Raw genomic sequence first — 23,090 nt, forward strand, 5'->3', positions numbered from 1 at the left:
GGCTATAGAGTTCGGAATACACACGATTTCTCTTCATACACATTGCCACGTTTTCTCCGGTTACGTGTAATGTCCTGTATTCGTAATGCTCGGTCTGAGTTACCTGCACCCCCTCCCTTGCGTTTACTGTACTGTACTGCATAGCCCTTCCATTATTGTATCACATCCACAGCAATCTGGTTCGATTCGAGACATACAATGATACATAAGCCTTCCAGGTACAGTACAAGAGCGTCGACGACATGCTACGACGAGAAACAACATCAACGGTAGTGAATTCAGAGTCCTTGCACGCATGCCCTACACCACCACTAATCTCCCCGCATATACCCCTTCTCCTTCACTCAAGACTGACCAGGATGTCTCCCGATGGCGTGTGCGAAAAATAGACATGAGGCAGAGTCGCAGTACGAAGTGCTATCGGGCGCTTGATATAGTCTTTGCCCTCTTGTGCTTCCCTCTCCAAGACACCATGCCTGCGGGATCGACATCAGCAATGAACTATGGACAATGTTACGGAGGACGACCCACTCTTCTTGAAGATGAGCAAATAGCTTGTCCCGTTCATAGTACTTGAAGTGGCTCCGGCAACCTATCCATTTGCAATAATAATGGCTGACAGCGCGGACATGGGGGTATTGCGAGTTGTCCTTGGGTACATGCTTCACGTTCGCTTCGAAGTCCCGGACTCTTTCAGCGACTTCTTCCGGCAGGACAACCCACTCGCACGCTATAGAGGAGGAGCAGTGTTCTTCGCCATCTTGGTGAATTAACTAGAAACAATCAGTTGTATGGGACTCGTCTTCTGAAATGGTGGGGCGATGCGTACCGCCCGATTCCAGTCGAAAACCTCGTACTTTCTGGCTGGCGTTGTTGACCTGCAGTCGGAGCACGTCAAGCGCGTCTTGCATTTGTTCATTGCCTCGTGCGTCGCACTGTCTGGGTCGCAGCCCATCTTGCTGATGAGGGCACGGACCTTGTCCGGGAAAATGCGAGAAGTGACGTGGATTTTCTGGGGATTCCAGGCCCACTTGTCACCGTAGTACGTCGCTATCTCCCGATAGTCTGGGATCAACGCCTCACCGTTATAAGGCTTGTTCCCACAGCGATGAAGAACAACGTCGGGGAAGGCCATAAACGTCGCGTGACAGGACATGCAGTCGAAGGAATGGACCGCTAGCTCCAAGGGGTCATCGGAGCAGTCCAGCTCCACACCCAGTTCGCGCTCAAGGATGTCGACGAGGTCTGCCTTGCGATCACGATACCACCCATACGCCAGATCAACGAACTGTTTCCTGAGATCGTCAGGAATGTCAGCCTCCGTCAGCTGCTCCTTGTCGTCGCGACACTCCAGAAAAGCTTGAACCTCTGGCATTAATAGCCAGTCTACCACGGTTATCCCCTCCGAGGGTATGGGCTCGTCCTGATCGTCCTCGCTCGGCCAGTTCTTCTTCGTCCACTTCGCGATGAACTTCTCGAAGACCTGGAACCTTGGATACAAAATCTTGCGTTTTACGAAATGGAGCCGCCGATCTTGAATCTTCCTCATCCAGTCGTTGGCCTCATCACGTATCTTCTGCCAAGCTACTCGCCATGAGCACGTCCATCTACGATCCATGATGACGAGAGGCTCACCGCTGTCGGTCAGAGCAACAGGTCTGGTGGCGAACTTCTGTCGGCGTAGAGCGCACTTCAGAGAATCAATGGATGTTCGGGCAATCTCCTCGTCCCAGCCCTCTTGTCGTAAGCGATCCAGGATCCTGCAAGAACAGCTCAGCTCATAAACGCAAAGCCTCACAAAAGACGGTTTCTTGGCGCACCCGTCGATTCTATCCTTCTTCAGTTGAGAAAGTTCGGCCCGTCTTGCGCAGCTCTTGCCTTCGACCCATGCGTGGAATTCGTCTGCCCACTGCTGAGATATGACCAATGGCGCTTTCCGTTACGGAGGATGCGTACATACCGTCTCTACTTCCTTGGTGTTGCGCTCCTCTTCTTTCAGAAGCTTCATACGGGCTTTCGTGTTTTGTTTGGTCATCCAACGCGTACGGAATTCCGCAACTTGCGACCGTAGGAGCCTGCTCGGGAATTGGGCGGTGAAGAGTAAGGGAAATTGGATTTCATTCTCTTGTTTGACGTTCTTCGATATGAAATCTTCAATTTTGCGCAGGAACATATCGAGTTCCTTATCCTCGTTGCGGTCAACCAACCTACAGTCAATCAGTTTTGGAGCGCCATGGTGACTCGTATTGGATAGAACGCACATCTTCGCTTCGCATTCCTTGCAATACCGGGCCCCGAATTCAATGTGCACTCGCTTGGGATGTTGGGCATTCTTCAAGCAGAGCTACCGATATACATTAATCCTCGTCAGCAACCGAGGCAGAAGGACTTGAAGCAAACGTGCTCACATGGCAATGAGAGAAGAAAACGACATTCGCGTATGCTGGTTCGCTCAGAAACGGGGGGCATTCGGGAAGACCGGGAACATTAGTCCGCGCTGCTCTCCACAGTCCGGAGTTACCACGATTCATCAAGAATGCGCGGAAGTCGCGTGAGGCACGCGAGAGATTGAGAAGGTCTTTAGGATGCAGATGCCCGAAGATCTTCAAGGTTTGATGGGTTAGTATAGCGACTGAATGAAGATATATCAGCTCACCTCTATCAAAACATCCAACGGAAGCCCAGGCATATCTTGAAGCCCGCCTCGTATACACCGACTTCTCCGAGCCGGGGCATTCTCGTCTGGAGAAGACTTCTTACTAGGTCCTGAAGGAGGATTCGCGTCACCCTTTTTGGCTTTCTTGCAGAGTGGCATGGACGGTGGTTGCGGAGTGTGAGTGTGAAGGTGAGGGCGAGGATGAGGATGAGGATGAGAATCGGAGGGAAGCAGCTCATTTATGCCCCAACCACCTAACAATCACAGTTACCGCGCATCACGTGAACGCGTCTCGTGCAAAGACGCGTGAAACGCTATAAGGATGGCGATAGAATATAATAGATAGAGAACAGGCTGACAACTTACTGTACAACAAAACATGAGAAGGGCAACAAAGTCCCATCACTTCTGCTTCCCTTTCGCAGTCCTTCCCTTAGCAGAACTCCTGGCCCCAGCTCCACCGCCTTCCAACCCTCGTTTGGCCTTGCCCTCCATCAGCCGCTGCTGTATTTTTTCGAACTCGGCGTCGTCGATGTCTGGTGGCGGGGGAACATCTCTCCTCGACTTCTTCCTCGGCGACGCTTCCAACTCCTCCTCTGCCTCGTCGACCTCCACTGCCTTTGCGCGCTTCTTCCCCTTCTTCCCACTCTTCGTCCCTGTATCTGGCTCAGCATACTTCGCGGCGAGGTTGTCGAAGAAGCTATCCATGTTCTTGCGCTTCTTCAGAATCAAGGCCTGCAGCGCCGACGTGTCCTCCTCGTCGTCAGCCTGCTGCTGCTTCCCCTTGCCTTTCCCCTTATTCTTCCGCGCACCCGGCTTTCCGCTCCCGTAGAACTCATCCCACACCCCGAGCTCTTTTGCCAATGCCTCCGCCTCCGCAGCCTCTTTGTTCGCCTGTTTCTTCCGAACGAGCTTCGCCTTCTCGTCCTTGGTGCTCGCCTCCCACTGAGACAGTAGAGGCAGCTCGCCCTGACTGATCAGTTCGGAGATGGTGATGATAAAGCGCGCCTCATCGTCAAAGGTGGAATGGGGTATGTGGGTCATAATCTCTTCGAGCGAGCCGTTGGTCTCCGTGTACGCCTGCTTGAGGTCCTCCACCTCCTCCGCAGAACCTAGCAAAACCATCGCATCATTGACGCCACAATCATCGTCTCTATCCGCTCACCTTGGTACTCCTTCTTCATGTCATCTAGCTTCCCCTTTGTAACGCGGTCAAACAACTCTTCGAAATACGCCTCCCAACCGTCCTCTCCCGGGCCAAAGTCAAGGCCTTCGTCCGTCTTGCCGGTTAAGTCGTATCGCCTCCGCCGTTTGTCGTCGGAAAGAACAGCGTACGCAAAACCGAGCTGCTGAAACTTCAGCGATGCGTCTGCCTTTGCGCTCTCGTCCGCGGCGGCATGCTTGTCGGGGTGGTACTTGAGCGCGAGCTTCCGGTACGCCTTCTTGATGTCGTCTGGCTTCGCGTCTGACTTGACCCCAAGCACGTCGTAGAGATCAACGTCGTGGGCGTCAGGGAAGAAGTGAGAGATGGGATCCTCGCGGTCATCCATGGCTGGGGGACTGGGTGGAGGTGGTGACGATGGTGGTGAGTGGCAGAGACGCGTCTTGTCACGCATCACGCGTTGACGCGTCCCGGAGACGCCCATGCCGAGAGAGGCACCGAGGATGGTCCGCGTTATGGGCGCTTTGTGGGTGTGCCTGAACCTTGACTGTTGCCATCGTGCGGCGAGGGCGAGGATTGCATGAATTCCCTGCCGGACGCCCCGGAAGCACACAAAATATGCGTTGCGAAAGATTCCGCACAGTTTCCTATCTTCTCCTTGTACTCCCAGTATCCGCTGGCTAGCAGATGCTCCCCACACTCGTTTCAATCGTCGCTCTCCTCGCCGCTTCCGCTGGCGTGCATGGCCAAACTCTCGTGAATGGCCAGATATTCACCAACGGGCTTGCCATAGTGGACGCCCCTGCTCCGAACAGGTGCGCGTTGCATAGCCTGCAGCCCCGTGAGGTCAAACTGAACGCGGCGCACGTCGACCAGTCCTATGCATGCTGGGTCGGTCACTCAAGTTGCCATCGACGTATGTCCATCACTTTCATCGCCACATTGTTGACAGACATCCATCTCGCGTTGCACCAGATATCTGGCGATGGACATCTGGACCAGAGCGCGTCGGTTCCGGGCTCAGACAAGTCCACCCGTTTCGACAGCCTTGAGATCTATCTCGTGTCGTACCAGACCAAGCTGAACCTCACCGTGTCCTCGGGCCCAGACTTGCTGACCCAGGAGCAGGGAAGCACAGTCAAGCATTGGGACTACAACGTCTCTACGTGCATTCCGGCTGGTTCTTACAATGTGAGTGATTTTCAGTCGCGTCCCGGCTTACGCTCGGGCAGCTTCCGAAGCGTGTATTGCAACTCACACCTGCTGTTGTCCTTCCCTAGCTGACGTTCTACGAGGCTTCCCACGTCAACGACCAGGCCTACTTCTCAATCACTGCCTACCCGTGAGTAACAAAGCAGATCTACATCATCGCCCTCTATTCGCGCGTGACTGACGAGGCCATCCGGGACAGTGTGACGGTGATGAACGACCACCCAACAGATGCATGCACAAACGGCACCAACGCCCTTCAGGACTTCCCACAGCTGTCTTCTGCACCCCCGCAGAGTCCGTGGCTCGACGGCACGTCCATAGTGACGCAGCCCCTCCCTACCGCAACAGGCAACGGCGCAGGTGTACTACTCGACTCGGTCTCGCTCAGGCTCGGTTTCGGCATCACAGCAGTGCACGCGGTCTCCTGTATCTTGTTCCCGCTGTTCTTGTGAACTGTCAATGGCTGTACTTTGGCTAGATAGCTAGATGTGTCACTGTTAGACTCGATGTAGTCCGCCGGTACTAGAGAACATGGTACAAGGGTGAATTAGCACATAAATACGTACGTAGCAGGAAAGCAACAGTTAGCAAGCGAGAAGTCCGTCGACTACCAATCCACCCAGCACCCTATGAGACCGTGATCATGCAAGAAAGTATCACCAGTCAGACAAACCGCAGAAGTCGTGACGCATGACATGAGAGAACGTGATGAGAGAGTCGGGGTCGCGCGCGAGCGCCATTCACTCTATTGAGACGCGCTGGCCCAATGGCGCTCCCGCCCCGTACCCCTCCTCCTTTTTCGCGCCTGCGGTGCCGTGGGTAGAAGATGAGTATCTACGTTGGAAGGTAGGTTCTGAGCGTGGAAAAATCACCAAATAAGCTCTCCTTGAAACCCTGATTGACAGGCTTGTATGACTGACCGTGGAGCTTGCTCTTGAGCAGGCCTTTGTCGAAGTCGGCGAAACAGCGCAGACCGATCGCAAAGGTCGAGAATAGAAGCAAGAAAGCAATGATTGCTACGGGGCGCGTTATTTCAGCGTTATAGAAGGCGCCCAACCCTGGCAACGCAGAGACGCACTGAATGTTGTAAGTGTTGACCGCACAGTTGCGTATTGTGCTCTGGAGCTAGGCTCGAAGAAACGAACAAGCTTGTAGACTGCAACCGGTCAGTAACTCGAGACATTTCGTCAAGACTTGACAATACCCACTGACTGTAGAAGAGTAAATCGTCAGGCAACAACATGACGGTTGTGGAGTGGAAAACTCACAGTACGACTCGGCAGCCAGCATGAGAATGAGCGAGATCGTCATGAGCCTGCATACGCATGAATTTCGAACGCGTCGAGACTAACCACGATCACACGTACCATTTGATTTCACGTTGCACAGCCAACCCACAGCCGATGAGCAGCACTAGCACGATGGGAATGGCCGCGATCGTGAGACCGAACTCCGCAGTGCTCGTCGCAAGCACGACGATGAGCAGCTGCATCGTGACACCGACGAACGCGAAGAAGTCGAACTTGAGCAGGCAGATTATGACTTGATAATACTGGTACATCGCTGCGAGTTCCATTGGTTAGGCTACCGTGGACGTAATGGTAGGCGCACTCACTCTTGGCCGCCGGGTTCGCTCCCACGACATGGAAGATAGCCCAGCTACGTAGATTCAGTACTTATACTCTACAGAGTTCTGGTTGCACTTACCCAAACTCATAGTAAAGCTCGCGGACAAACCACATCATGACCGGCCAGGTTACACCGATAACCACGGGCGAAACGACTAGGAAAGGGAACACTCTTGACCATACTGTCCCTGACCCATCGCCGTGCTGCGAGGTGGTTGTGAACATCAGCTGGGGCGTTGAGAAGTCGTCGGTCACATACGAGGTAGTCTTGTGTCCAGTTCTTCCCTGGGTTCGTGACTAGTGCAGAGCGCGTCTCGTGCACTTGCAGTGCGGCCATAACGAGCAGCGCCGCGTGGAAGACTGAGATTGACCACATGCGCGTCAGTGGCTACGCAAACACCGGAGAGTACAGAGAGACGCACGCAGGATGCCCACGAGTTGGATGACATTCCGTAGCCGTAGTGCATCGTAAGCCATAAAGATCTCAAACAACCTGATATAGTGAGTACGAGAGCGCAAGGAAAATATGATACGGAGAACACATACTCGGCAAGAATGAAGAGAGCGAGGTAACATGGAATAGTCTGCAGGCGTACATGCCTTAGATGAGGTAGGGTGGCGTATACATGTCTGCGCGACGCACCTTGTACTGGGTATCCGTCAAATCGAAGTTGTCCTCCACCTTGCCGAACGTGATCGCGACCATAACGATCACTACGATCGCCTCTGGGAGAACATATCTTCAACGCTTGCTCCACAGTTGCTCAGCTTGCGCTCACTCACGGAATAGCACTGCAACCGTGTCTCAACGTCAATATCAACCGATACTAGGGGTATAGCACACACGTACCTGTGCCAAAGAATGCCCGTTGAGCCTTCGTGCTCACTACGTCTAGGATAGCCATCTTGGAAGCAGAGAGCCGGGGAGCCACAGACAGAGATCGGAGAGACGAGAGGTGGGGGCGGCAGGGGACAGGAGCAAGTCCCGCGGAGAAGTGGGGAGTGCCCGGCCTGGAGGAGGAGGTCTGGGGTCGTACAGTGACAGTGAAGGAGAGACAGTAAGGAAACGAGGCCAAATGACACCGAAACGCCCGGCACCTGCTTCCGCTCGGACTGCTCTGCTGACATAAGCCCCATTTGCGGTGACCTCTCACCGCCACTCCGACCTCCATGGCCAAGAATAGCTGTCGCAGATGCGCGCAATACGGGCGGGCACTGGTATTATCATTCATTGAATGCAGCTGCACAGGCTTTTTGCGTCAAGCAACATCAACATAATATTAGGGGACACTAGGCTGCGACCGAAACTCAGAACTCCGCATCCGCCTTCAAGCTAGCCACTACTGCTTCCGCAACCTCCAGCTCCTCCTTCCATAGAATAGAGATGTTGGAGTGCATCCACCTGCGCCAGCTGCCGTCTTCGTCTGTACACTCGGCAGTGGACACACGTGTAAGACGCGTACGAGCGCGTTCAGCGACCCGGCTGCAAATGCGATACAAGGAAGCTCTCCAGCGCTTCTCGTTCTGTAGGGAAATCTTGTCCGTTTGGCCATAGATCACCTCACGCCATTGATCCACAGTAGAGTCGAATGCCGCTTGGCCTATCTCAGTGACGTCGTCGAAGGCATGCAGGAGGCGGAGAGCTGCCATTAACCTGTATGAAGGGTGCGCAGGAGTTGGTGCAGCATGGATGGTCCAGTCACTGAGCAAAGCACGTTCAGCAGCTATTATTGATCGCTGGAAACATCATCTTGGACATACCCCCAGTAGCTTTCGTCCGTGAGAACGGCCTTCAGGCGCGGTCCTAGAACGTGTTGAGCGAACAGTTCCTCCACTGGCTCCTGGACGTCCACTTCCCCAGCATAAGCACCGCTCTTGATTGCGCCTTGTGGAACATCGTTCACGAACCCGTATTCGGAGAACAAGAAGGTATTTGGATGCATCCCATACTGAAGGTACAGCTGTTGCCCTTGCTGGATCGTTTCTTGAGACGGACTAAAGAAGATAAAATACTTCGGCGGTTTCTTCGCCACCCCGCCCCAGACGTCCGAGTCGACGACAGGAAAGATGTGGGTGTGACCACTGCTATGGTTCGCGAAGTCCAGGACGGGGCAGAGCGTGAAATTGTCCGGATGAGATAAAGTAGGCTGAATGCGGTAGAAGATGCATCGCGTGTTGACTGCAGAAGAGCCATGAGACGGATGGTCGCGAAGAGGAGCGAGACAGATAGCGACCGTTTAACCAGGCCCAGAGATAGTCCATCGTCAGTCCGTTGCTAGGTGATATGGCCGGTGAGATGTCTGTCCTTGAGGAAGTAGCGATAATGGTTGAGTCTTCCTGTTTAGCACCAAACCGACTTAAGCATCGCATCTCCTCAGAAGGAAAAAAATTTACTCACCAACACATAGCCTACGGCCTGCCAATCCGCCAGGAAGCGTTCCTGCAGAACGGACAATTTCTGAACCGTACTGGGCGGCAGCACGCTCAATGCAGCACGCTCCCAAGCGTCTCCCTCTTTGATGTCGCGTTTCACCAACCAGGTCAGGGGGTGGCTCGAGAAGTCCCGAGGTAGAGTGGAGATGTATGACCCGAACACAGGATCCCGGGATTCCTCCTCTTTAGGGGGCTTGTGGAGGAATATATGCATAGAAACAAGCTGGACACCGGACAGCCTTCGCTCACGCAGTTGAGGGTACAGTTTAGCGATTGTTGTCTTATTCATGAGAGCAGTCGAAGGGACCTTGAACAGAGTCGTAGACGGCTGTATGCGACTGAATTGCTCATCCCCACCAGTACGTTTGCTGGGACTCACCGGACAATCCCTGGACGCGAAGAGACCTCTTCCCGCACCTGTCGCCCCACATATGTCAGTGCGGCCACACACAATGAGGACTTCGCAACGTACCTGGCACGTCGCGGGCTTTGACATGAAATGCACGCTCCCCGACGTCCATCCCGTGCTCCTCGCTGAGCCATCGGAGTAAGCGCTCCCAGCGAGGTCTCTCCATTGCATCAAACACCCCGCTTAGCGCATTCCCACCAAAAATGTTTCGCTCCCGATAGACCTCTCAGGCAGTCCCGCAGCGTGTGTTGACGGGAAGAAAGCAGGTGACGATAACGATGTCGATGACCACGACGGTGAGAGCGCAAGATGCAATCGACTCCTGTACACGGGCGATTGATCACAGATAGCAGCTCCGAGCCCTCCGCGGACGGCTCCCGTCTATTCCGCAAAGATTGCGCCTCCAGCACGCTCGCGCACCCTCACGCTTCGTGCACGCCGTGCCTGGCAGACAATCTTCTGTACTGCGAGCCTCCATCTCGACCAGCCAGCTGCATAGAAATCAGCGACGCGACATGTCTGTCTTCAACGCCTCTCGTCTCATCGGCAAGACCGTGCTCATTACGGGTGCAAGCGCTGGAATTGGCGCGGTGGGTTCTCCCTCACATCTCGGGCACTGATGATCTGCTCACTGACGGTCTGAATGCTGTATAGGCCACCGCTGTGCTGTTTGCCAAGGTCAGATATGGCACTCCTCTGAACCCAGAACCATCAGTGACGAGGATCTAACAGGGCGGCTCGAACGTTATCCTCGCTGCTCGTCGGGTAGAGGCTCTCAAATCCGTCGCAGAGGCCTGTGCCGCCGCACACAAAGAGTCAGGTCTTCAGCAGGGCGGAAAGTTTGCGACCATCCAGCTCGATGTCAGCGACAAGAAGCAGATCGCGTCCCTCTATGACAAGATCCCGCAGGACCTCCGTAACATCGACGTCCTTGGTGAGTCACATTGAGACCCCAGTCTCTTCTACCTCGTCTTGCTTATACCTGATCATACGCGTACTACAGTCAACAACGCGGGCTTCGTGCTTGGTGTTGAGAAGGTCGGAGAGATCGCGGAGACTGACATTGAAGCGATGTTCCAGGTCAATGTCTTTGGCCTCATCGCGATGACACAGCTTGTCGTTAAAGGTACGCTAAGCACGATTCCAGCACGTTAGGCTGTGAGTTGACCTCCATTTGACAGATTTCAAGGCACGCAAGACAGGGCATATCATTAACATCGGTTCTATCGCGGGTGAGTCGAATCGATAGGATTGTTGGCTGTTGATCTCCGTGCTGACGTCTTGTCGCCAGGACGCGAGCCATATGCCGGCGGAAGCATCTACTGTGCCACGAAGCACGCTGTGCGCGCGTTCTCCGGCGCGCTCCTCCGTGAGGTCGTTGACACGCCGATCCGCGTAACCGAGATCGAGCCTGGTGCGTAGCTTTATTATATCGTAGCCGACATAGAAAGCTTATGCACTTGGTTGAACTGCAGGTATGGTCGAGACTGAGTTCTCGGTTGTCCGGTACCGTGGAGACAAGTCCGCCGCGGACAAGGTCTACGAGGGCCTCCAGCCATGTGAGTGTCGTCAGTGCAACCGTTCTCACAGTGGCTCATCTGCATATCCAGTGGTTGCGGAGGACATTGCGGAGGAGATCGTCTGGACTGCCTCCCGTCCGCCCCACGTCAACATTGCCGAGCTCTTTGTTTTGCCTGTCAACCAGGCCAGCCCTACCATCAACTACAGAGGTGGTAAGTAGCCAGGACGACATATTATAATCAGAAAATGCTGTATTATACCTAGCGCAGCCACCAATGTATCAATTGAACGTCGCCCTCGTCTGTGACGAGCCGACGGTTGCAGAAGTACCTGGGTGCATGATAGGTAAGACAAGAAATGCATCATAGCAGTGCAATGTAAGATAGGGATATACATGGGGCCGGATATAACACTAATTCTCCTGTACGTCATACTCTAAGACTTCGCCTTCTTCTTGCTCCTTGTGCTCTTCACTGGAGGAGCCGCTGGAGGTGGTTCAGATGTCTCAACCTCGAGTGCGTCGTCGTCAAAGACGAACTTCTTCACGACAACATTCTCTCTGACGAGTCCGCCAAGCGGCGCCTCGGCGTTCAGGACATTGCCCAGCGTATCCAGACGCAGAGACTGTTGGTCGGCAATGATGGTCAGCACGCTCTCGTCAAGATTATCAGATGTGAGTTGTAGACGCACCTTCGCAGCAGGGGTCAAGCAGGTCTGCTTCAACGGCACGGCCTTCGTGTTCCACTTCGGCTTCGGCGGCGTATTGTGCAAGATTATAGTCGTGTGCAGCCCCTTATCCCACTTAACCCGCTTCTCCGGAGGATCCTTCTCCTTCGCCGTATCATTTTCTCCACCTTCAAACCGCCCTCGTTTCGCAGGCCTCTCCGGTCTTTGCGGAGTCTCGTAGTCCTCCTCATCCCCAGGTCCACGTCGATGCCTAGTAGGCGCAGCCTCATCCGCATCACAATCAACGCTCGTGAAGCTTGCATCAACACCATCAGACTCTCCATCCATGGCCATCCCAACGTCGGTCGCACTCTCGGGGGGCGGGATATCGAGATCGCTCCCGGCAGAGCGCCGGGCGCGTCTCTCCGCGCGCTCCTTGCGCTGCTGAACTCGCTCCTCTTTCTGCTTCTCCAACGCCGACCGAACCCGCGTCGTCGGACTGTCCGGGCGGGGTCCCTCCTTCCGGATCACCTCGGTCTGGATGGTGACAACTTGCTGCTGGTTCCGGATCGTGTTCGCAGATGTCAGCGTCTTGAGCGCGAGCGCGGTCATGCCTGCAAACGGCCCTGCCGTCTCAGACGGGAGTGGTCCTCGGCGGCGCGTTTGCGATGACCGCGTGAAAGATGTAGATACCACAGAGCCGAAAACGTCTGTGGTGGGTGCTTGTGAGCGTTTTGACCGCGTCGAACGGCGCTGCGTCTGCGAAGTGGATGTTTGCTCTGTCGGTGGCGTAGGCGTGGGCGCGGATAGGGGGGTAAACGTTCTGTCGGGCAACCCTTCGGGAGGCACCGAAGCTGACGACGGTGCTTGCACAGTTATCGGTGGATGTACGGGTACGATCTCAGGAGGATGGGTAGAAGGGGGCGGTGTGGGCTCGCGGGTCTCTCTAGCATGTTCAGAATGAGGCTCAATGACAACCGGAGATGGTACAGGTTCCACAGGCATCCTCTTCATAGAGCTCTCCTCCACCCTTGATAGCACTAGTGCAGTAGGTGGTGGTTTGCTTTCGGCTTGAGGTTTCTTCCAATCCAATGCTGAACGCGCTTTGATAGGTCCCGTGGGCTTGAGCGGCGAGATCGGCGTAGTCTGTCCAACGGAGGAAAAGTTTCGAGACGACGGAGCAGGGACACCCTCCTTCCCCTTATTAAACATACCCGGGACAACCTTGCGCATGACAAGCACCTGCTGTCCGCCAGGAGTTGCCCCAGAAGTCTCTGGCTCGCGCTTTCGCTTCACGCCATGACCAAGTACCGTCTCAGAAGAGATAGACGTCGACGACTGAGCTGTCAGAGCACGTCGGGAAGTGGAGACCGGTGCAGCGGCTCGCTTGGGTGCCGCCGACGAGCCTGGCCCTTCGTCTGAGCTACTACCACTTGAGGAACCAACGTTCACGATGCGCAGAGGCTGAAACACGAGTTCGGGTCAGCATATTATGCAGTTAAATCACAAAAAGGCGAGTACCTTCGCTTTCGTCACGATTCTCGCCTTTGCGGGTGTAGGTAGCTTGCTAGGTGCATCGTCAACTTTCCCTGCCCTCGGTCGAGCATATGGCTTCACCCCAATACGAGGGATCTTACTGCCTGAACCTGCAGAGGGTTGGCGCAGGTTAGAGCCAGGTTTTGCCGGACTGGTCGGGGGAGCTGCGGGATGGACAGCAGATGGATCGGACTCCTCTACTTCAGGGATCGCAGGAGGCAATCGTTGCTGCCTAGTGAGCGGGAATGGAAGAGCCGTCCTCGACTTCAAGGCACTGGAAGGTGTACCGTCGGAAGATGCTGGCTTCTGGAACAGCGGTCTCCGGCCGAGAGCAGGCAGCCTGGTAGACGGCTCCGCCGAAGTACCGCGCTGCTTCCTTCCGAAGGCTAGCTGAGGTTCCGCGGAAGCGCTGCGTTCTCTGGCAGGCACGGACGACGCGCGAACCGGAGATTGTGGACGGAAGACAGCCTTGCCCTTCCCTTTGTCTGTTCTACTCGGCGAGGGAGGCGGCACCGGGAGAGCCTCACTCAAAGGAACGCGCCTCGCAGGACTACGACCAGGGTCATTCAGCGCGAGTTTCTTGAAGACGGGCGATCCTGGGGCGTTGGCTGTGCGTGATGCTCCAGGCAATTTCTGGGACGAATACGTGCCGTCCGCGATTGCCTGGGCTATGGGCACTCGTCGCGCAGGGGTACGCGAAGCTTCAGCAAACTTGGAGGGGGAGAAGGGGCGGAGAGGACTCTTCGGTCGTGGGACGTCGCCAGAAGCATCAGACAGCCCAACTTTGGGGAAGACGAAGGAAGTGGTTTGTTGCGGAGGTGTGACAGGGGCGGGAGTAGGTATAGTCACAGCAGAAGGAACGCTGTCCTCTGTCGGTAGCGGTGGCAATGGGGTAGAGGAACCACTAGCGGAGTCCCCGTTTCGAGGCAGCAGCTGCGTAAGCACGGCTGCAGACATCGGGGATAATGAACCTAGCTCTCTGTGTGCGCGCGCGAGTGATGACAAGCCCTTGGGTGTGAGAACCTCACCAATGGCTTCGCCGCCGTCTCCATTGTCCTCTTGGGCTGGACTAGGTTTGGCCTTCCGTTTCCGCTGTTGTGAATGTAGAGTCGTGTCTGACTCCACTGCGGCATATGTACCCATTTGCTTCTCCGGAGGAGTGGGGTTCGAAGGTGTATTAGTGACTGTCTGCGGTAGAGAGCTGCGGCTTCGCCGTGGTCGTGTGGACCGGCGAAGAGGGGGAGTCTGTTCTTCATCGTTGGCAGACGGCTCATTGATAGGTGCTGGGACATCAGGCGTGTCCTGTTCAGGAGCAGCCATCTCAATGAGAGGGGCCGAAGGGAGGCGAGGACTAATCTCGTGCACGAGCGAGTTGACTACCGCCATCTCCCCGTCTGGGGTTGCGGTGGCTTCTTTGTTATTGTCGACAACAGCCTGTTGCATAAAAACTTGCTCGGCATGAGCAAGAGATGTCGAGGGGGGATGGGGGGACATAGACAATAGGTCGTCTACGGAGCTTGGAGCAAGGCGCGAAGGGGTTGATTCGATTACACGCGACGGCGTTGTCGCGACATTGTTGTGAGCACGGTCACCTTCTGAGAACGAGTCGAAGTTGATGAGGTCAGGTTGAGAAACATCGGCTTGATCGTCTGAAGGAGTGGGAGCGGTGATAGGCGGCGGCGGTACGAATGAAGAGGAGGACGCGATAGGTTCAGACAGGCCTTCAAGCGTGCTGAAGGTGCCCTTGGGGGTACTGAGGTTCGCGTCTTGGCCATCATAGGGCTCAGTCACATCAACGAGCGGATAACCTTCGGATTCTGGTAGCGAATGATGCATGGTAGGTGGAGGGCTGGGAGGTGGTGAGGGATTGCTGCACGCGCTCAGCACTCTGCTGGCAAGGATGATGGATGGTTCTGGGAAACGCGATTCACTTACTTAGACAGCAAAGCAGAGGCATCTACGTACCGTCGGGTAAACCATCCTCTTCTGGTGTTCCTTCCCTCGTACTGGCATCTTCGGCTACACTCTCCGGGAACAACGGCAAAGGAACCATGGCGGCTGAGAGCCTGGTTGATCGACGGACTGGTGTACGAAATCGGGCGCCACTAGAGGCCATAACATACATCTTCTCCGGAGATTGAATCGGACCAAAGAAAATCCTGTCATTGGTCGTACTAGCAGAATCGTCTGCTTGAGAAGGCGTGCTGAGGTTGGAAAGTGGAGAGTCCAAACGCCACGAGTCCAGGGCGACGTTGTTGGACATACTGCGGAATCGCGCAATGGTCGCGCCACAGAAGGAGGGTATCGCGTGAGTCGGACAAGGCAAACGAGACGAGAGGAGGCAGCTGGAGCAAGGGATATGGTGGTGAGGGGAACTTCGACTCTGAGAACGTTGAAGTCGCGTTTGCTGCACGTGATCGAGCCAAGCGTTACGCGTGACGACTCAGGCCTAGTATGATACTCACTCCTTGTGACAGAAAGTAGCAAGAGCATGAAGCACCGACAGATAGTCAGATGGTGGCATGCTAGGGAGAAAAGCCAAGGACGAGAAGGGGCTGGGCCCACAAACCGCCAGGAGGATGGTTGGATGTGACATGTGACAGGCACTCCCTCACGTCGCGTCATGGTGGAGGCGCCGGGACTCGGAGCGCACTGGAGTGACTGCACGGAGAATACCTGCGAGTAAGGCGGACGCCGTGTGAAACTTACAGCATACATAGCAACTGATTAGCCTATGTATCTAGCTATAGAAGGTTAAGTAAGTAGATTAGATGTCACGATATCAAGTCAAATCAATCATCGCTATGGGATTCAAGCCGCCGTCGGTACAGACAGGGTCCCTGAAACTTGTCCTCCTCCTCAAACTGCCCTCAAAACACTGCTTCAAGCTATCCTCGGCCGCTCGGCTGCTGCTGTAACATCAATCACATAAAGTCTCGTACAAGTCATTTCAAAAACGTCCGCCGTCCGGGAAATACGCCAGGCGTCGCTGACCAAGCCACGTGTGAGCCGACCTTAGGTTCAAGTACCGGGATCGGGATCATCGGGAGCGCTAACTTGACTGGCAACCCCTAGGTCCCTATATCTCTCTCCTCTGCATCCCCCACAAATCCCGAGAAATGGCCCCTACGACGCAAACTTGTTCTGCTTGCAGGTATGAGTCTGTGGCTTCGACACTGACGCCAGTCTAACGCATTTTAACCTAGGGGCCGCAAGGTTGTGAGTATCACGCCGATTGCGGGTCCGTCCCCGCCATGTTAATATAAATGCGGTGCAGCGGTGCGACGGTGTTCAGCCCATGTGTGGACCCTGTTCCAAAGCACGCAAGCCCATAGAATGTGTGTATACGCCAGCAACCGCTATCGCGTCCACTCCCAAAGGGGAGTACCTCAAGAAAGGCGCTGCGTGCGGCCCATGTCGGTAAGTCTCCTACCACCGCAGCATCGTAACCGAATGGATACTAACCACCATTGCCAGGCGCAAGAAAAAGGTCAGTATCATTTACGACTCGAGTACATCTGTCTTCTGTTCTGCGGAGGTACAGACAGCAGCGATACATCATTGTTGGGCTATGAGCTTGTTGGGCTACTGCAGTCTCAGGGACGCTTGGCGGTGTCCCTGGGCGTCCTCCATTGAGCCGGCTGGGTGTCCAGCAGCCATTAGAGTCGGCAGGATGGCATGCGAGCACACTACAACCCCCAGATCACGATTCAATGGAACATGTGTTGACTACACTTTCAGAAATGCGACGCGAAACGGCCTTTCTGCTCTACCTGCAAAGTCGCCGGGAAGGAGAAGGATTGCCTCTATGAAGAGAACACGGAGCGTACCCTCACCGAAGCCCTTTTCATGCGAACACACTACCTCGAGCAACGCTTGGCCCAGTATGAGAGTCAGGTAGTCATGGCCCAACCGCAGGGTTTGCCGGATGACATCTGTCAGTGTCTATGACCAGGCTGACGCACTTCCATCTGACACATTGCCTAGTGCCTCTCACAGGGTTCTCACATCCCGACCCACCGATAGCATCGACCTCCCGATTATCTCACTCTGGCGCATCTGTGCATGGGCAAGGTGGATACGACGTGCCCCTGTACAATCTTCCGCATGCCATCAACGTCTTGTTTGATTGTATGACTGTGCCATCGCCGACGATGGACCTGACCCTGTCCACTCCGCATATTCCGCAAGGACTTGAAGAGTTGTAAGTCAGCAGCTTCATCTCAATATAATCTCCCACACTGACGCCCCTATCAGTCGGCAGACATACATCGAACACTCACGACAGTATGGCTGCACACTGTCGCCAGAGAAGATGGAGGCCATACTCGCAGGGGACGTCAGCGGGACAGTGGTCCACCCGGCGTTCACCTACGTCGCGCAGCTGCTTGGGTGTCTATTCTGGCAGATCGAACGTCGCATGAATATGTACACTGGTGTTGAACACGAGCAGCTCCAGCTCCTTTTTGGAGTTCTCGACAGCATCAACCCAGTGGGCGAGTTGCAAATACGGTATCTCCTCGCCATCTACTATTTGTTCAAGCAACAGATGGCAGAGGGCGAAGAACAACTGGTGCTCGGAGCAGACCTTGTGCGGCGACATAACATCATATTTCCTACCAGCGCGGATACGTTCGACCCACTGCAGATGCAGGAGGCGACCCCGGACCAGGCGGAGCTGATCAGCGCACTCTCGCACTTGTTATACCTCGATCGGTGCTCTTCCTTCGTATTCCACGTGCCCACACGCCTTGACAAGTCTCTGGACGAGGCGCTCAAGAATGTTGCAGTACGTTATCGCATATGTTTATAACGTCATCGCCGACTGACGAGCTTCCTTACAGTTATACTATCCCTTCTTCGCCAAGACCAACACAACATACATCCGCGCCCGTAGCCTACTCTACCTGATTCGCGTGCACGAGCTCGTCACTCACTGGGACTCCATCAACGCCGCGACTCCAAGCGGGATGTTCTCCGCTGCACGCCCAGCGTGGTTCAACACCTACTGGCCGCTACTCGAAGATATCACTGGTAGTACCTCGCACATTGACGGCGAGATGCTGAAAGCGAGCTTTTACGGAGAACGCGAGCGCGCCATCGCGCTCAAGTTCTCCCTCGTCATCATGCTCTCTGCCAAGGCACAGCTGCACTGGCTCGTGCACCGCACCCACGCGGAGAGTGTACAGCGGGCGCTGGACACGGTCATGGAGGTCGTGAGCGTGACGAAGACGTTCAAGGATAATGACTTTTTCCTTCTCGATCCTCTGCTCGGCGTACGTTGTTCTTGTTGTCTCAGTGTATACTTGTGTATCTCTGACCTCCAGGTGTTGTGTAGGTCTGCTGGGGTATAGTCGCGAAGATCATGATGGAGATCATCCGCAATCCGCCCCCAGGCATGGAAGGGGAGATCTCTTGGGCCGCTGCACTTAAGACTATCGACAAGAGCACCAAAAAGCTCGGACATGAGTTCCCCTTTGTTGGTACGTGTACAAATGGCATCCTCTGGTGGAGCTGTGCTGACTCCTGTTGCATTTTGTAGAGGAATCGCTCCAGGTTGTATCGGACGTTATGCGTATCGTGGAGGTGCAGTGAGCTACTCACCGCTACCGTCGTCGAACGTTCCTCTACGTTTGGGTTCTTGCATTGCTTGCTCTCGCTGTCTCGTTATGTGCTTTCGGATGTGTCTCATGTACTCCTACTTGTGAAGATAGTTACTATTTGGATGTCTGGCCTGTGTATGCTTGTTCCGGAGGTTCGTTTTGTGATATCTTAAGAATATAGCCTAGTCCAATATCAGATCTTGACCTGCAGCAACTCACTCGCAGTCATGCACCATGCACCACGCATCAACAGCTTTCATGGTCTCTATCCAGAGTATGATTTGTCTAGATGCGCAGTTTCACTGGAAGCCCGACTGTTCTTCGAGGATGCCAAGACCAGACAGGGCAAGATCTAATTCTAGCATCTCCGTGCCTGAGGGCACAGCAGTCGAATGGTATAAATTACAGATAGCGGATTGAATCTATGCCCAAACTCCTCCGAGCGTGTATGATGGCGACCAGCTCCTTGATCGACTCCTCCAAAATCACGACGTTGTCAAGCAGATGCGACAGCGTAACGTGGGTAATCTGGGATTTCTCCTCTTCCTCGTCCGAGTCGTCCACCACTTGGGACGTCCGGTTCTCTCCCCACTGGCCGCCCGACCCGAACACGTCCTCCTCGTCAGCATTCCACTTGCGCGATTTTGCAGGCGTCCAGGGCCCTGAAGACGGTGCAGGTGCGAGGAACGGCTCCACAACGATCGCACCCGTCTTCTGGTAGTGGGGACCGAAGGGACTCGCATCGACTGCTCTCGAGCCACCTCTCGAGGGCGTTGTGGGCTCGGATGGCGTGGGTTTCGCAGGCTTGTTCTTCTTCGGCGTCAAGAATGATACGATAGTGGACGACGCTGACGGCTTTGGCTTCGGCTTCGGCCGCTGCGGCGCCTCCACCGGAGAGGAGAGCATCGACAACGCACCGCCAAACCCAGCGGACTTGGGAGTAACTCCAGTTTCGAAGTCGAGCGCGAGCGTGAGGGCGTCGGTGAGATTTTCGTTGAACAGCAGGCCCTGGCGCCGCTCTGTAAGGTACTGATCAAACTTCTCGACCATCTGGCGATACCTCTCGAGCTGCGAAACAAGACCGTGAAAGATCGAGTAGATGACTGGGCGAGATTGCTCATCCAAGCTGGATGCGGGCAGCGAGTTGAACTCCGAAGCAAGTTTCTCCTCTATCCGGAAGTCAATGGAGCGGTCGTCTCCATCGTCCTCGTACGGTACCATGCCATCCTGATCCCGCACGTTCGAGGGCGTGGGTGACTCCTTAGGCGCGAAGGTCAGCCAACCAGCCAAAGAACGATCGGGGCATAGAGCGAGCGTCGCGAGCACGCCTGTCAGCGCCATGTTCGTCTCTGGCGTGTTGGAGAAGAACTTCCGGAGCGATTCAAGGACGAGGGAGAGTACTGGGTCATTGGGGTTCAGCCGATGCTTGAGCTTAGCCCGCGCTTCTGGATCGACGTCCATTCGGAAGCACGATTGGCTCTGGATCGAGAACAGAGCATCGCGCAAGTAGTGGTCATAACCAGTGCTGAAGGCGTCCTCAGCGTGGTTCGGATCGACACGCGAAACAAGCTGGAGGTAAAGGCCCATCTCGCGCTCATGCGTCCAGTAGGTGGTATCGGGTTGGCTGAAGACAACGACAGACTTCGACCGCACAGGGTCAGCCTCCTTGGTATCTTCTGCACCAGGGTATACGAAGGTCTCGTCGTCGTCATCATCGTCAACGGGCCTGGGTGGGGAATCTTCAAATGCATCGGGCAAGATGGCAGGTTGGGGGAAGGACGTAGCCTGGGGATCGGGAATGACGACAAGCAGGCGATCGACGCACAGTGTACAGTACTGGAGTAAGAGGGATTGCAATAGTTGGAGGGCGGCAGTCGCCGTCGGCTGCGACTTCGATCGCAAACTGGTCAATAGGAGGTCTTTCAGGGTGAAGCGGCCCATGGAAGTGAAGTATGAAGATTGTCGACGAGCTCCTGGTGCCTCCATCTCAAGCAAGGTCATCGCGGTACTCTTTCTCCGCCTTTGCTTGGCCTTCTTGCTCAGTTCTGCCTGCGACATCGAGCTTGGAGGAAGCTTTCCTCCGAGGTTGAGCATTGAGTGCGGGCGCGGTCGTGACGAAGAGAGGTCCTCCGAGTTGTCTTCGCTCATGAGGAAGTCGACGAGGAGGTCAGCGAGCTGCCCGTTTTCCAACGTCCGGATCATGATCTCGATGTATGACATGACTGCGACAGCACTGCCGTCGGCCTCTGAGCATTCAAGAACCGATGGGTAGAGAATGTTCTCCAGGAACACACGACGGAAGGCATCCAGGATGTTCTGCACGATCGCCGAACCAACAAGCGCGGATGGGTCGAGGCTGCCGTCACTGCTATCGTGCACTTTGTTGCGTCGGAAGACGTCCTGAAGAAACTCTAGTAGCTTGAGGAAGTGATCGAGGCGCGCCTTGAAATCGGGACTCGACGATTCCTCCAGACCCATCGCTCGACTCCTTTCCCGCTCTGCATCGAGTTTCTCCCTTTCCTCAGGCGGTAGCTCGGGCGCAGTGCCACTTCCCAGGATCATGGCCGTGCCAGGTGCTGCGTCTGCTGATGTAGGTGGCCTGACTTCGAGTTTGGTTGGAAGTAGTGAGTATACCGCTGCCAACCCGGCTGCGAGTACGTCGGAGAAATCACCGTCGAGGATGTACTCAGCAAGAGCCAGAGCTGCATCCGTGTTGGGATCATGATCGGAAGTGGACATTGTGGACGTCGAAGTTCGCAGATCCTCCTCGCTGGCCTTGTGCGATGGGTCTACAGGTGACATGGCGACATCCATCAAGAACAGCAGGCCGGCACGAGCGAAGTCCCCAATGTGGCCCTCCCGATGGACGAAACGTAAGAGGTAGTTGAACAAGAGAAACTCGTACTCGGGTTTCTTCGTGGTGGAAGATCCGAGTCCCGAGCCGTCTGTCTGGTGTGATGGTGCAGGAGAAGTAGGACGCTGGGCCGTAGCATCCGCGGCGGGCTGCTCAGTGGCCTCCTCTGTGGTGGATGATTGTACTTCCTCCTCCTCCTCCTCTTCATCTTCCTCTTCCACAGCGAACAACGGCTCTGGACGATACCATTGCTTGTCATGGAAAAATATCATGAGTAACTCCCGGTAGGTCCGGATCCTGCTGCAGAGGATGCATAGCAGGTTGACCACTATTGTACGCGTCAGCGTATGCGCAAATGAATGCTATCTGGACGCACAGTCTTCCTCATACTCCGACGGCTGAGTCCGTGTTGCATTGCCGGCGGCACCCATAGGTTTGTTGCGACCGTCTAGCTGCTCTTGGAGGTCATCACCGACGCAACTTCGGAGGAGGCGTAGGACAGCCTTGTGAACGGCGGAGTGCACCAAGAACTGTTCGTCTAGCAAGACGACCATGTTCTGAACAGCTCGGAGGACCTCAGCCTGGATGCCGAAAGGGCGGTCCGCCTCGCTGAGCTTGACCAGCGTTCCGAGGACATCTTCAGAGAACAGGCGGTGAGAACAGGCATGGAATCGACAGCAACGGCACGCACCATTCTTCAGCAGGTACTCCAAGCAGGCCCCGGTTGTGCTGAGGCGTCATGAACACATGCGCGGAACGAGCACTACCGAGCAATCTTGACGTACCCTTCCTCCGTCCGTGTAGACTCCCACACCAGCGAATCCACCATCGACTGCAAATGAGCAGGAACATCCGTAGACTTGATGCCGCGTGTTAATTGTCGTTCATCTGGGTGGAGGAGTGTGTTCTGTGGCAGGTCATGATTATCCTAAGCAGGTGTCGGGGAAGGAATTGGGGCGTTGCTGACCTTGATGAGTACCCAGGACTTATGGAACTCCTGCGCATGGTCAATCTACGCATGTCCGCGACATGTCAGCTCTATGGGAACGTGCGGAGGATGTGCGGACGCACCTCCGCCTTCGGCGTCGGTTGGGTATTGGACCGTAGGAACTTTGAGAAATAGTCCATCGCGCGGCTCCGAGTCGTGTCCTACGGGCTTGCAGAGACAAAAGCTCGTACAGAGGTCAGGGCGCGCAGAGAAACGTCCGAGTAAGCAGGGGACGCGGGGAAGGGAGGCTGAGCGTAGAGGTTGATGATAGAGGCGAGATCTAAACGCGTCCAATCTATGGGCGGCGGCGTCGGGTCTGAATCTCAAGCTCTGCCCTCTGCCCGACCATCAGAGTCACTTCTTCATTTCACCTCACTCTGGTCCATCTTGTCCCAACTTGCACTCAGCAATGCTATTTATCC

General features: G+C 55.2%; 9 protein-coding genes across 9 annotated transcripts; 3 read left to right on the top strand and 6 right to left on the bottom strand.

Moving 5' to 3' along the window:
- Positions 1-340: 340 nt before the first annotated feature.
- On the bottom strand, positions 341-2,689 carry L226DRAFT_566545 (uncharacterized protein; the record flags this gene model as incomplete). Its single annotated transcript, XM_067683928.1, has 9 exons — positions 341-476; positions 532-773; positions 830-1,584; positions 1,636-1,760; positions 1,821-1,909; positions 1,961-2,207; positions 2,262-2,344; positions 2,409-2,603; positions 2,657-2,689. 9 exons carry the CDS (start codon positions 2,687-2,689, stop codon positions 341-343), a joined length of 1,905 nt encoding a protein of 634 aa, XP_067540572.1.
- A 287-nt stretch (positions 2,690-2,976) lies between these two features.
- On the bottom strand, positions 2,977-4,242 carry L226DRAFT_530200 (DnaJ-domain-containing protein). The gene is made up of 2 exons (XM_067679787.1): positions 3,822-4,242; positions 2,977-3,768 (listed from the first exon to the last, which is right to left on the bottom strand). The coding sequence occupies exons 1-2, from the start codon at positions 4,204-4,206 to the stop codon at positions 3,059-3,061; spliced, it is 1,095 nt and encodes a 364-aa protein (XP_067540573.1). The 5' UTR covers positions 4,207-4,242; the 3' UTR covers positions 2,977-3,058.
- Positions 4,243-4,364: 122 nt separating this feature from the next.
- On the top strand, positions 4,365-5,662 carry L226DRAFT_530201 (uncharacterized protein). The gene is made up of 5 exons (XM_067679788.1): positions 4,365-4,633; positions 4,695-4,734; positions 4,794-5,009; positions 5,099-5,160; positions 5,230-5,662. The coding sequence occupies exons 1-5, from the start codon at positions 4,506-4,508 to the stop codon at positions 5,480-5,482; spliced, it is 699 nt and encodes a 232-aa protein (XP_067540574.1). The 5' UTR covers positions 4,365-4,505; the 3' UTR covers positions 5,483-5,662.
- A 19-nt stretch (positions 5,663-5,681) lies between these two features.
- On the bottom strand, positions 5,682-7,730 carry L226DRAFT_187965 (uncharacterized protein). Its single transcript, XM_067672745.1, has 14 exons — positions 7,509-7,730; positions 7,442-7,450; positions 7,302-7,384; positions 7,205-7,242; positions 7,081-7,151; positions 6,918-7,018; positions 6,738-6,862; positions 6,646-6,689; positions 6,398-6,593; positions 6,299-6,345; positions 6,239-6,241; positions 6,109-6,186; positions 5,951-6,046; positions 5,682-5,883 (listed from the first exon to the last, which is right to left on the bottom strand). The coding sequence occupies exons 1-14, from the start codon at positions 7,561-7,563 to the stop codon at positions 5,771-5,773; spliced, it is 1,059 nt and encodes a 352-aa protein (XP_067540575.1). The 5' UTR covers positions 7,564-7,730; the 3' UTR covers positions 5,682-5,770.
- A 117-nt stretch (positions 7,731-7,847) lies between these two features.
- On the bottom strand, positions 7,848-9,807 carry L226DRAFT_608982 (SET domain-containing protein). The gene is made up of 6 exons (XM_067685998.1): positions 9,564-9,807; positions 9,471-9,508; positions 9,057-9,419; positions 8,893-8,995; positions 8,420-8,837; positions 7,848-8,360 (listed from the first exon to the last, which is right to left on the bottom strand). Exons 1-6 carry the CDS (start codon positions 9,664-9,666, stop codon positions 7,967-7,969), a joined length of 1,419 nt encoding a protein of 472 aa, XP_067540576.1. The 5' UTR covers positions 9,667-9,807; the 3' UTR covers positions 7,848-7,966.
- On the top strand, positions 9,721-11,315 carry L226DRAFT_530204 (NAD-P-binding protein). The gene is made up of 9 exons (XM_067679789.1): positions 9,721-9,796; positions 9,854-10,090; positions 10,155-10,178; positions 10,233-10,434; positions 10,504-10,626; positions 10,682-10,732; positions 10,792-10,914; positions 10,976-11,059; positions 11,111-11,315. Exons 2-9 carry the CDS (start codon positions 10,016-10,018, stop codon positions 11,239-11,241), a joined length of 813 nt encoding a protein of 270 aa, XP_067540577.1. The 5' UTR covers positions 9,721-9,796; positions 9,854-10,015; the 3' UTR covers positions 11,242-11,315.
- A 50-nt stretch (positions 11,316-11,365) lies between these two features.
- On the bottom strand, positions 11,366-15,755 carry L226DRAFT_608984 (uncharacterized protein). Its single transcript, XM_067685999.1, has 4 exons — positions 15,189-15,755; positions 13,209-15,136; positions 11,712-13,151; positions 11,366-11,645 (listed from the first exon to the last, which is right to left on the bottom strand). Exons 1-4 carry the CDS (start codon positions 15,484-15,486, stop codon positions 11,457-11,459), a joined length of 3,855 nt encoding a protein of 1,284 aa, XP_067540578.1. The 5' UTR covers positions 15,487-15,755; the 3' UTR covers positions 11,366-11,456.
- Positions 15,756-16,069: 314 nt separating this feature from the next.
- On the top strand, positions 16,070-19,035 carry L226DRAFT_530206 (uncharacterized protein). Its single transcript, XM_067679790.1, has 11 exons — positions 16,070-16,227; positions 16,299-16,377; positions 16,430-16,442; positions 16,501-16,643; positions 16,701-16,713; positions 16,965-17,160; positions 17,211-17,427; positions 17,481-18,012; positions 18,068-18,499; positions 18,562-18,706; positions 18,766-19,035. The coding sequence occupies exons 2-11, from the start codon at positions 16,343-16,345 to the stop codon at positions 18,816-18,818; spliced, it is 1,779 nt and encodes a 592-aa protein (XP_067540579.1). The 5' UTR covers positions 16,070-16,227; positions 16,299-16,342; the 3' UTR covers positions 18,819-19,035.
- L226DRAFT_530208 (uncharacterized protein) lies at positions 18,983-22,943 on the bottom strand. Its single transcript, XM_067679791.1, has 6 exons — positions 22,752-22,943; positions 22,648-22,692; positions 22,466-22,587; positions 22,372-22,409; positions 22,057-22,317; positions 18,983-22,008 (listed from the first exon to the last, which is right to left on the bottom strand). Exons 1-6 carry the CDS (start codon positions 22,806-22,808, stop codon positions 19,229-19,231), a joined length of 3,303 nt encoding a protein of 1,100 aa, XP_067540580.1. The 5' UTR covers positions 22,809-22,943; the 3' UTR covers positions 18,983-19,228.
- Between the last annotated feature and the right edge of the window lie 147 nt (positions 22,944-23,090).

Source organism: Lentinus tigrinus (assembly GCF_003813185.1).
Source record: "Lentinus tigrinus ALCF2SS1-7 unplaced genomic scaffold L226scaffold_3, whole genome shotgun sequence".
NCBI classification, from domain to species: Eukaryota; Fungi; Basidiomycota; class Agaricomycetes; order Polyporales; family Polyporaceae; genus Lentinus; species Lentinus tigrinus.